This window comes from Salvelinus sp. IW2-2015, linkage group LG11, assembly GCF_002910315.2.
Source record: "Salvelinus sp. IW2-2015 linkage group LG11, ASM291031v2, whole genome shotgun sequence".
NCBI lineage: Eukaryota > Metazoa > Chordata > Actinopteri > Salmoniformes > Salmonidae > Salvelinus > Salvelinus sp. IW2-2015.
The window spans coordinates 22,106,442-22,119,051 of NC_036851.1; the positions used below are offsets into that span (position 1 = coordinate 22,106,442).

The 12,610-nt window shown below is 40.1% G+C and overlaps 1 protein-coding gene across 1 annotated transcript in view; it reads right to left on the reverse strand.

The window, feature by feature from the left end:
• LOC111969987 (putative beta-lactamase-like 1) overlaps nucleotides 1–3,356 on the reverse strand; it is a 22,309-nt gene extending 18,953 nt beyond the window's left edge. Inside the window, exons 1-2 of the mRNA XM_023996442.2 lie at nucleotides 3,287–3,356; nucleotides 2,339–2,350 (exon numbers count right to left, since the gene is read on the reverse strand). Of these exons, the coding sequence (XP_023852210.2) occupies nucleotides 2,339–2,350; nucleotides 3,287–3,349 (75 nt within the window). The 5' untranslated portion in view covers nucleotides 3,350–3,356. The remainder of the gene's footprint in view (nucleotides 1–2,338; nucleotides 2,351–3,286) is intronic.
• Nucleotides 3,357–12,610: the final 9,254 nt, after the last annotated feature.

The window sequence follows — 12,610 nt, forward strand, 5'->3', positions numbered from 1 at the left end:
TGTGTGTGCGCCCGCACACGTGTATGTGTGCGTGGGCGTGCATGTTTCAGCCTGCACCTGCTGCTGCTATTGAGGGGCTCACCAAGACCAAGAAGATGAAGGTGAAATGGACTCAGTTGGGCATGGTGTTCTTCCTGTTGCTCTCCCTGGTCATGACAGGATGTTTCCTCTGGCAGTACCAGCTGCCAAAGTTACTGCCAGGTAAGGCTCACTCCCTGCATTCAACCTTGTCCGTGAAACATTAGTACCAAACTGAAAATAATGTCAGGAGCAAGCAATTCAACATATTTATGCAGCAAACAGCATCAATTCACTCTAAACATTTCAGCCTGTCAATCTCTTGTGATTTTGTTACATTGTGTCTGGGTAAATGGGTAAAGATGACTCAAAGCTTATGATTATATTAGTGGTTACAGTATCTTTACATTTAACTTCTCTTGGACAGATCTACATAAACATAACTGGTACCATAGAATCTGTCGGGAAGGAATGGGATGTGTAGGATGAAAGCAGCAGAAATTCCGGTGTTTGGGTTTTTTGTCACTGGTTATTTAGACATGATTTGGCAGGCATTAGCATCGTTCAAATTTCGGAAAGGGAGGGGACATTTCACCCATAACTTGCAAAGAAAGAGGGTGGAGCTCCTTGTTACGGTTCTGCTCATCTTTCTAGCATCTCATCATCTCTTCTATTAACACGCATGGATCCAAACTTAATGAGCAGCTGACCAATTACCTGACACTTTAGTTCTGGGTTAACCGAGATTACAGTATGTAGCTCCTGCTTCCTCTGCATTTACGTTGACACATACAATCTGAGATTTTTGCACACAAAGAAGCCTCTAGAATTAGTTAGAAAGTCCATTTGTTTTTGTGTTTTCCAACACATGCGAGTTCTCCCTTCAGAATGGATTTATTTGCCTGGAAGCCACATGAGGATACATTGAAGTGCTTCCAAGCAAGTCATTCCAGTTGTCTGATGTGTGATTGTGAAATCCTATTAGCTGTTTTCTGTGGGTGGTCAATGGATTAGACAGACAGTGCTTGAAATATGGATTTTCAGGTGAATAAAGAGAAGAGCGGTTGTGGATGAAGTCAATCAAAATCATTCTGGTTTAATACAAGTTGCAACAGAGATACAATATCCAGCATTAGAGCAAAGAAAATGTCTAACTGGCCTCCACTATCAGCAGACAACTGTTCTGTCAACAAGGTCACTAAATCTTCTTAAAGACTCCAACTCAGACAGCAGGCTTAGCCAATGTCTGCAGAGTTTACAAGAAAGTTACAGTTGAAGTCGGAAGTTTACACACATACACTTAGGTTGGCGTTATTAAAACTCGTTTTTCAACCACTCACAAAATGTCTTGTAACAAACTATAGTTTTGGCAAGTCGGTTAGGACATTACTTTTTGCCTGACACAAGTAATTTTTCCAACAATTGTTTACAGACAGATTATTTCACTTATAATTCACTGTATCAACATTCCAGTGGGTCAGAAGTGTAACATACACACACACACACACACACACACACACACACACACACACACACACACACACACACGGTTAGGAATGGGCTTTCAGAATGCGAAGAGATCAACAAGAACGAGGGATTTCACCATGTGGCATATGTCATTTTAGAACATTAGTGAGCTAACTTGCTGAATTACAGTACGTACAGTACTTAGATAATAATCACAATCAAGACTACTTACCACTTGACAAGGATGCATTAAGGGCAGGCAGAAGATAATAAAAAACTCTCTCTCTCTCACTAACTAAGCATCTGAACAATCCACTCAGCGCCATGGACCACCAACTCTCAAATTCCAATAGTGGTTGATGTTCTTCCCTGAAGGTTTCACTGTACAGGGTTATGGCACAGACATGGCTTCCCGTTCTTACATTTCCTCACTGGCCGTGCCATAATCCTGGCCATCAGCACTCCTCTGACAATTAAATTTCCTCTCTGACAACCACGGGCCTCTGACATCATAATCCCCAGATTTACTCCACTAAAGCCCATCTGAGCGGGAGGGGAAATCTTAATCTCTAATCCCCCACGAATCAATTCACTTCAGTCCAGTTTCTGCCACTGCTGGGACCTACCGAGTAGTCCTGGCTGAAAAACATAGCGTCTACTCAACCCTTACAGGAGGAGGGTATGTTTGCCTCATGAGGCACATTAGCGGGGAACATGAGTTGACAAGGGAAATCACATGGGCACACCGAGTTAGAGCGCTCCAGCGGACTAATATGTTAAGAGAAGGACACTGACTGAGACATCTTAGAAAGGAATACAACTTCACTCTCTCTATTCCATAGCTAACAGTCACACAAAATACACACTGTACACATAGGCTGCATCCTGTAAAGTACAACTATGTATAGTGTATGGGTGTATGTTCCTTGGCTATGATTCATTCATTGATTCATTGATCTATTTGTGTGACTCAGGCCTAAGGTCATTGTATCAGGTGTCAGTGGGCAGATCGTGGGCCTGAGTCTTCTCGGGGCGGACTAGGAGTTCCTAGGGTTACTGTCATGCTTGGCTGCAGGGAGAGGTAACCACCAATATATATAAACTAAATACAGACACCAAGCTCTAGTAAAGACTGTTTGCATTAGATTTAGCTCAATAATCAATAAATGAATGAATGTTGTTGTAATCAATTAGGAATGGTTGTATTTTTTTTTTTACATTTCTTTACTATTTWWTTTTTTTTTGAATGTTTAAACAGGGATTGGCTGTTTTCATTAAATAGAAAATTGTGTTTCGATTAAACAGGGGATGGGCTTTCCAAACAGAGTAGCTAAGCAGAAATCAAGGATTTCAAGCACCTCTCAAGGTTCAGAAAAAAGTAGAATTTATATAATACCCAACATCAAAAACCTGTCTTACTCAGCAATTACCATCTTTCATAGATAGGACTTAAGTTTCATCACATTTTCAGTGAATCATTCAACCTTTCTAAATTCACCTAGAATGATGGCTGTTTTGTTAGCTGTGGAAGGCTGTGAATTATTGTAGGCCCAGTAATGTATTCTGATATACATAGGACTAATGATGCTACAGAAAGAGATAATGTGTGAAAGTAAGCTGGAGTTGATCCTGATTGCATAACCAGTTGATGGCTGTGGAACACGCAGCTGTCCCGTTTGAACGGAGTCGGGAGATGTGGTGAGTAAGCGGCACAGAATCAGATAAGCTCCAGCGCAGACATACAAATGACCTGCAGTCTCCCACTAAGGACGTGTGTGTAGTGTTGTATATAAGCCTTTACCTGCTGTGGCTGAACTCCATCCAAAGATGTCTCTCTCAGCACTTTGCTGCCTGTCTTCCCCATTACTCATGAGCACATTCTGAAACATGAAAAGATGTCTACATCAAACAGGACTTTTTTTTGCAGTTTTAGCAGAGAGCTATACTGAAAAGACATCACTATAGCTTTAATACCTGTATGATAGAAGTATATTAATAAGATAATTTGTATAAATAATTCAAGACATCCAATAAAAAACACTTGCAGGTAGTCAATGTCAATCTGAGCTGATGAAATATCAAACAAATTGATTAACACATCAAATAAGATAGTAAGGCAGGCCTTATCTAAATAAACTATGAAGCCATCTCGTCTAGACTTCCTCTTTTTTCTGAAAGTGTGAAGAGTGCAGGTGTGCAGTCTGGCACAAGAAGATTAAAATTAAAGCTGACTAAGTCACTCCTGTCATTACATCAAGCTGTCAAGCATACAGAAAGAACCAAACTGGTTTCTCAGCATAGAACAGCTCCCAGGTGCTACCATAGATAAACACCCCTGTTGTTACTAATGCAATTCACAGGTTTACTGATGACGCCATAGGCCGACCCCTCCTTCATCTATTTCCTCTTATGGCCTTGGATTGTCTTCTTAATGAAGCCATTGAGACCATTAATCTGAGATAAAGCTGGTAAATTGCATGCTTGAGTGTGTTGTGGTAGGTTCCTTGTTCCTTGTCAATCATTTGCTTATTGGTGAAATCAGTTATCAGACAATATCTTTAAGTAAATCAATCATTAATTTATTAATGCAATTGCAGACAGAAGTTGACAACGGGAACATGGCACGCATGTTTCCGAGTAAGCTCAAAATAGGAAAGGGTTCAAGTTGCTTTAACATGCTTGCAGTCAACCCCTAGTGATGTAACTGCCTTCGTCAACACCTTCTACTCGTGAGACCAAGCCCATGCATATACAGTTATACAACCTTGCAGGAGAGAACAATAGTTCCAGTGTTTTCTAAGGGCTCAGCAGTCATTTTCCACTCCCCAAGTTGCTTTATTGTGGTATGTCTGACTTGTCTCTTATCTCTTTCACCCCCCCTGCAGGGTTCTGTGTCTATGAATCTCTTTTAGCCTTGAGGCGCTTTCTCACAGACACCCTGTTTTGACTGCAATAACTCACACATCTCTCAGACTGTTTCTTTATGAGGCAGAGACTAGAAAATAACTGTGGAACAATATTAAACCTTATAATGCATATATATATTGCTAATCTGTAGTCCAGGACCCTATACATGTAGTGGGGGACGGGTCTTATAGCCCTTCCCGTTCTATTAATAAAACATAAGCATAATCAATTATTATAATACATCAATCATTTGGTGCAGCCCCTATCATGACCCCAAGGTGAACCCCATCAAGTGCTATCCAGCAGCACTATTCTTTTCAAGATAWTATTTTAAAGTGGAACTCAGGGCTCACAAGAATTCAACAACGTTATGACTTTGAGGTACAAGACAAATTACATAATATAGCTTCATGTATTTGGTGATTGCGTGATATTGTCATTGTGTGTGAGACAAAGCTATGTTTTTCCAATGCTGGATACGGACAGTTCGAGATTCTTAATTAATTGCGAAACAAGCTTTTGTACTTTAATATTTGTTCAAACCTGTAAATGATGTTGACCTGTTAAAGATGCATGGTCTTCAAATGTTACAAAAGGTTCCTTGCTGTTTGCCTAACACATCAACAACGTTGAGGTGGGCTGGGGTGATTCACATTGGAATAGATTAGGTTACATGCACAAACAAAGCGCTTTTGGTACATCTTGTGCTTGCCAATAAAACACACAGCCTACTGCACTAAACAGTTGAAATCTTTTACATATTGACTTGTCTCCAATTCCTGTTGATCCTGTTGATCCAAATCCCATTGATGGCCAATATTGGTTTACTTATACTGTCCAGGCATTGCTAGAAATGTTTTCCCCTATAATATGTCCAATCATTTATCCCTTAGATGTTCTACTTCAGCCACTCAGATCATATCCAAAGGAATAATTTCTTGCAGATCTGGTTAGTTATACATTAGTTGCATAATGTTTATGCAATTATCATGCAGGCGGGTTTGGCAGCAGCCAGGTTACAGTATATGATGTCATATTGATGTAACATCAACAACCTCATGCTTTCAACAATTAAAACATTTGTTTCAAGAACAAATTCAGATTTAAAAGTAACATTTCAGATACTGTCGTTTATTTGACTGACGTCATTCACAGATCATGCTTTGCATTCAAAGTGAATAAAACTGAGTAAAGCACTGCTCACTGAGAGGCTTAGACCTTTCCTACAAGAAAATATGATGAACTGGACATCTCACGTAATCTTATTCATGCTCTTGAAAAGATGAACCCATTATGGAGCACATGCAGAAGCCATGTGAAAGGATGTTTACAAAGGAATGCCACGCATTTTCTCTCCTGCTGCCAAGTGTTTTGATCTACCCACTAATAATAACTATGAATTCATACTTTAGTGACGTCAGTGATGTCTTATTAACAATCTATAGCTGAGCCACTGACTAGCTAGTGTAACATTTCAGATTTGGGATGGCAAAAGGAGGTTGTATGGCGTGTTCTACTTCTGTAAACACTTTTGATAATTATTAATCTACTCACATACTTCTTTTAATATTTTTTGATTGGTTTGGGATTTGCATTTTCTCCTGTAAAAATATATCTGACAATCCACATTAAATTGCTTGAAATGTTGTACACCTGTCAATATGCTCACTTGGCAAACATGAGTACACCAGAATCCAAAATGTACATTGTTTTATTCAGACTGGCTATCTGATGTACTTTAATTCAAATGTTTATCTAAATGTATTCACGTCTGTGTGCACTTGCATWGAATGCAATGTAAATGCTCAAGACAGTATAATGATAATCTCTAACAATTGTTGAGCAATAGTTTACTGTGAATTATGATGCTCTATTGAATTATTAACTACTAAGAACAACTGCACTGACTTAAATGCTCTGTACAGTGTTTATTTTTTCAGTATTTGTTTAAGATTTAAAATAATGTTCCAGTTGTAGAGGGCTACATCATATATAGTACCAGTCAAAAGTTTGGACACACCTACTCATTCAAGTTTTAATTTTCTACATTGTATAATAATAGTAAAGACATCAAAACTATAAAATAACACATATGACATCATGTAGTAACCAAAAAAGTGTTAAACAAATGAAAATATATGTTATATTTGAGATTCTTCAAAGTAGCCACCCTTTGCTTTGATGACAGCTTTGCACACTCTTGGCATTCTCTCAACCAACTTCATAAGMTAGTCACCTGGAATGCATTTTAATTAACAGGTGTGCCTTGTTAATTTGTTGAATTTCTTTCCTTCTTAATGTGTTTGAACCAATCAGTAGTGWTGTGACAAGGTAGGGGGGTATACAGAAGAGTGCCATATTTGGTTAAAGACCAAGTCCATATTATGGCAAGAACAGCTCAAATAAGCAAAGAGAAATGACAGTCCATCATTACTTTAAGACATGAAGGTCAGTCAATCCGGAAAATGTCAAGAATTTTGAAAGTTTCTTCAAGTGCAGCCGCAAAAACCATCAAGTCCTATGATGAAACTTGCTCTCATGAGGACCGCCACAGGAAAGGAAGACCCAGAGTTACTTCTGCTGCAGAGGATARGTTCATTAGAATTAACTGCACCTGAGATTGCAGCCCAAATAAATGCTTCACAGAGTTCAAGTAACAGACACATCTCAACATCAACTGTTCAGAGGAGACTGCGTGAATCAGGCCTTCYTGGTCGAATTGCTGCAAAGAAACCACTACTAAAGAACAACAATAAGAAGAAGAGACTTGCTTGGGCCAAGAAACACGAGCAATGGACATTAGACCGGTTGAAATCTGTCCTTTGGTCTGATGAGTCCAATTTGAGATTTTCCTTCCAACCGCCGTGTCTTTTGAAGAGGCAGAGTAGGTGAACATATGATATTCTCATGTGTGGTTCCCACCGTGAAGCATGGAGGAGGAGTTGTGATGGTGTGGGGGTGCTTTGCTGCTGACACTGTCTGTGATTTATTTAGAATTCAAGGCACACTTAACCAGCATGGCTACCACAGCATTCTGCAGCGATACACCATCCCATCTGGTTTGTGCTTAGTTGGACTAGCATTTGTTTTTTCAACAAGACAATGATCCAAAACACACCTGGCTGTGTAAGGGGTATTTGACCAAGGAGAGTGATGGAGTACTGCATCAGATGACCTGGCCTCCACAATCACCCGACCTCAACCCAATTGAGATAGTATGGGATGAGTTGAACCGCTGAATGAAGGAAAAGCAGCCAAAAAGTTCTCAGCATATGTGGGAACTCCTTCAAGACTGTTGGAAAAGCATTCCTCATGAAGCTGCTTGAGAGAATGCCAAGAGTGTGCAAAGCTGTCATCAAGGCAGAGGGTGGCTACTTTTAAGAATCTCAAATCTAAAATATATTTAGATTTGTTTAAAACTTTTTTTGGTTACTACATGACTCCATATGTGTTATTTCATAGTTTTGATGTCTACAATGTAGAAAATAGTAAAAATAGAGAAAAACCCTTGAATGAGTAGGTATGTCCCAACTTTTGACTGGTACTAGATATAATCATGTATATCATGTATGAAACATAACATGATATGTATTGCAAAAATATCCATCAACCACATTCAATAAATGTACATTTTGTAAAATAGCATAGATTTTTCTAGATTATTAAATATAACCAACCATAGCTCTTTTTGCCAAACAACCTTAGATAAAGTGGATATTCTTGTCCATAAAACATCGGAAACCATCCATTTTCCATAAACTTACCACAAATCTTGATTCTGGGTAGTAGGTCTTGCCCCTCTTTTACCAGAATGGAAATGTACAATATCCTGTGCTGTTGCTCTGTGTGTGTTTGGAAGATCACTGCAGCATCCTGACAGATGTTGGTATCATGGCCATGGCTAAATCCAACTTGTATCAAAACCAGGATCCTGGATTATCTGCCACTGCCATCAGCGACATCTGCCAGGAAAATGGGTGCCCCTGTAGTAGGAGAATGTGTGGGAGAGTTAGTGTGTGAGTGATTGTGCATGTGCTGTGTGTTTGTTGGTGTATGTCTGTGTCAATAAGTAAGTAATTAAATTAGTTTAAGTGTGTTTTCGATGGCAGAAAAGTCCACCAAATAAAGGGACAATTTCAATTCAAATCAAATTTGATTGGTCACATACACATGTTTAGCAGATGTTATTGTGGGTGTAGTGAAATGCTTGTGTTTCTAGCTCCAACAGTGCAGTATTATCTAACAAGTAATATCTAACAATTTCACAACAATACACAATATTTGGACAAGCAATGTCGGAGTGGCATAGACTAAAATACAGTAGAATAGAATACAGTGTTTACATATGAGATGAGTAATGCAAAATATGTAAACATTATAAAAGTGATTAGTGTTCCATTATTAAAGTTGCCAGTGAGTTGCCAATTTCAAGAGATCACTCTGTCATGCTGATTGAGTTCGAATAACAGACTGGAAGCTTCAACAGGAGGGTGGTGCTTGGAATCATTGTTCTTCCTCTGTCAAACATGGTTACCTGCAAGGAGACACGTGCCGTTTGTTCCCCGAGCCAAAGTGGCTCGGGGAACAAAACATCGATAATTTGGTTCCATGGCCAGGAAACTCCCCAGACTTTAATCCCATTGAGAACTTGTGGTCAATCTTCAAGAGGCGGGTGGACAAACAAAAACCCTGAAGTTCTGACAAACTCCAAGCATTGATTATGCAAGAATGGCTGCCATCAGTCAGGATGTGGCCCAGAAGTTAATTGATAGCATGCCAGGGCGGATTGCAGAGGTCTTGAAAAAGAAGGGTCAACACTGCAAATATTGAGTCTTTGCATCAACTATATTTAATTGTCAAGAAAAGCCTTTGACACTTATGAAATTCTTGTAATTATACTTCAGTATTCCATAGTAACATCTGACAAAAATATCTAAAGACACTGAGGCAGCAGACGTTTTGAAAATTAATATTTGTGTCATTCTCAAAACTTTTGGCCACAACTGTATGTAGGGCAGCAGCCTCTAAATGTGCTAGTGATGGCTATTTAACAGTCTGATGGCCTTCAGACAGAATCTATTCTTCAGTCTCTTGGTTCCAGCTTTGATGCACCTGTACTGACCTCGCCTTCGGGATGATAGCGGGGTGTACAGGCAGTGGTTCGGGTGGTTATTGTTCTTGATGATCTTTTTGGCCTTCCTGTGACATCGGGGGTGCTGTAGGTGTCCTGGAGGGAAGGTAGTTTGCCCCCGGTGATGCATTGGGCAGACCACACCACCCTCTGGAGAGCCCTGCGGTTGTGGGCGGTGCAGTTGTAGTACCAGGCGGTGATAAAGCCCGACAATATGCTCTCAATTGCGTATCTGTAAAAGTTTGTGAGGGTTTTAGGTGCCAAGCCACATTTCTTCAGCCTCCTGCGGTTGAAGAGGCGCTGTTGCGCCTTCTTCACCACACTGTCTGTGTGGGTGGACCATTTCAGTTTGTCAGTGATGTGTATGCCGAGGAACTTGGATCTTTCCACCTTTTCGACTCTGGTCCCATCGATGTGGATAGGGGGGYTGCTCTCTCTGCTGTTTCCTTAAGTCCACGATCAGCTCCTTTGTTTTGTTGACGTTGAGTGAGAGGTTATTTTCCTGGCACCACACTCCGAGGGCCCTCACCTCCTCCCTGTAGGCTGTCTTGTCGTTGTTGGTAATCAGGCCTACCACTGTTGTGTCGTCTGCAAACTTGATGACTGAGTTGGAGGCGTGCGTAGCCCCGCAGTCATGGGTGAACAGGGAGTACAGGAGGGGGCTGAGCACACAACCTTGTGGGYCCCATGTGTTGAGGATCAGCGGAGGAGTTGTTTCCTACCTTCACCACTTGGGGGAGACCCGTCAGGAACTCCAGGACCCAGTTGCACAGGGCGGGATTAAGACCCAATGCCCGAGCTTAATGATGAGCTTTGAGGGTACTATGGTGTTGAATGCTGAGCTGTAGTCGATGAACAGCATTCTTACATAGGTATTCCTCTTGTCCAGATGGGATAGGGCAGTGTGCAGTGAGATGGCGATTGCATCGTCTGTGGATCTATTGGGGCGGTAAGAAAATTGAAGTTTGTCTTCTAGGGTGTCAGGTAAAGTAGAGGTGATATGATCCTTGACTAGTCTCTCAAAGCACTTCATGATGACATGAGTGCTATGGGAGATAGTAATTTAGTTCAGTTACCTTAGCTTTCTTGGGTACAGGAACAATGGTGGCCATTGGCATGTGGGAACAGCAGACTGGGATAAGGAGAGATTGAATATGTCCGTAAACATTCCAGCCAGCTGGTCTGTGCATGCTCTGAGGACGCGGCTAGGGATGCCGTCTGGCTCGGCAGCCTTGCGAGGGTTAACACGCTTAAATGTCTTACTCACATTGGCGATGGAGTAGGAGAGCCCACAGTCCTTGGTAGCTGGCCGCYTTGGTGGCACTGTGTTTTCCTGTGTTATCACTGTGTTATTCTGTGTTATCCTCAAATTGTGGCCGACGTGGGCAACTACAAAGGATGGATGTCATTTCACATTACCTGACAGTCACTGATTGTATGGTCATATAATTTAGGGAGTCACAGGTGTTACAGTATCACTGTAATATCATCTGTTGATCAGAATAAATATATATATTATAATTTCCCCCATTAATTACACCTTTCAATTAAGCAACAGACTGAATATGCAAACAGAAGCGTACTCCTTGACTTTCCTTTGGGGTCCAGAAAGTTCATGTTGAAGGAACATTTTAGAAAGTCTGTGGTTAAAATGGATTAGATTAGTGTTAGTCACAACAAACAAGCACACTGGCAGTAGCTACTCATGTCATGCAGAAACTAGAACTAACCGATTATGTTTCTCTTTTTGGTTATATGCAAGACCTGACCTATTTATCCCTGTTGCTATGATTTTTGGTTGGATAAGAAAACTAAAGACTGGGTAACGCTTTACATTAAGTTGCCCTTATTACTATGTAACTACACAGTAATAACTGTAATAACATAGATATTGCTATGTAATTACATGCTAATAGGGTTGTAGCGGTCTTGGCTATTACACAATTGGAACAAAGAATGTGTTATTTGCTTTAGGTTATTCCATATCAAATAAAATATTATTTGTCACATGCGACGAATACAACAGGTGTAGACTTTACCATGAAATGCTTACTTACAAGCCCTTTCCTAAGAACGCAGAGTTAAAAAGTAACAAAAAAAGAAGCAAATAAGAAAAGAAAAAAAGGAAATAGTAACACAATAAAATAACAAAACTGAAATTATTGCAAAGCGATTTCTGCGTAGTGCACCTTTAAGACCTGGGTTAAAGGCTATACCAAATCAAGTGTAATGTATGAACAATGTACACATACTAGTACACAATGTACACATGTAGTAACACATACTTGTAATTACCATGTACCATGTAATTACTATGTAGTTACAATGTAATAACCTTTGCAGACAATATGATAACCAGGATAAATTAGGAGACAGGAGAACATTAAGTATAACCGTTTTAATTACATTGTACTTACAATATAACCATCTTTAACAACCAACTCGGTATTTACAATGTTTGTACAAAGGATATACATGTATTTACACTGTACTTACCCAGGACCAAGCAAAGTGAAGTGATATTGTTTATTATCTATGTAGATACAATGCAACAGCCTTTGCAGACACTAGGCTAACCAYCAGAAATTAGGAGACAAGAATACATTTTTCAGTTTGACTTTTCTTTCATGGATTTGACAAATAATTATATTCAAACCATTCAAATACAATTCCCCATTTCAGACTCAAAGCAATAGCTAACTATTTTTGTCAGTAAAATTTACTAACGCAGAGTGGAACACAGGGCGCATTCTCAGAACATGTGCAGATCAGCTGGCAGGCATATTCACAGTAATTTTCAACCTCTCCTTGTCCCAGACTGTAATCCCCACATGTTTTAAAATGACAACCATCATTCCTGTTCCCAAGAACTCTAAGGCTTCATACCACAATGCCTACCACCCTGTAGCACTCACATCTGTAATCATGAAGTGCTTTGAAAGGATGGTTATTACACACATCAACTCCATCATCCCAGACACCCTAGATTCACTCCAATTTGCGTACTGCCCGAACAGATCCATAGACGACGCAATCTCAATTGCACTCCACACTGCCCTCACCCACCTAGATAAGAGGAATACCTAT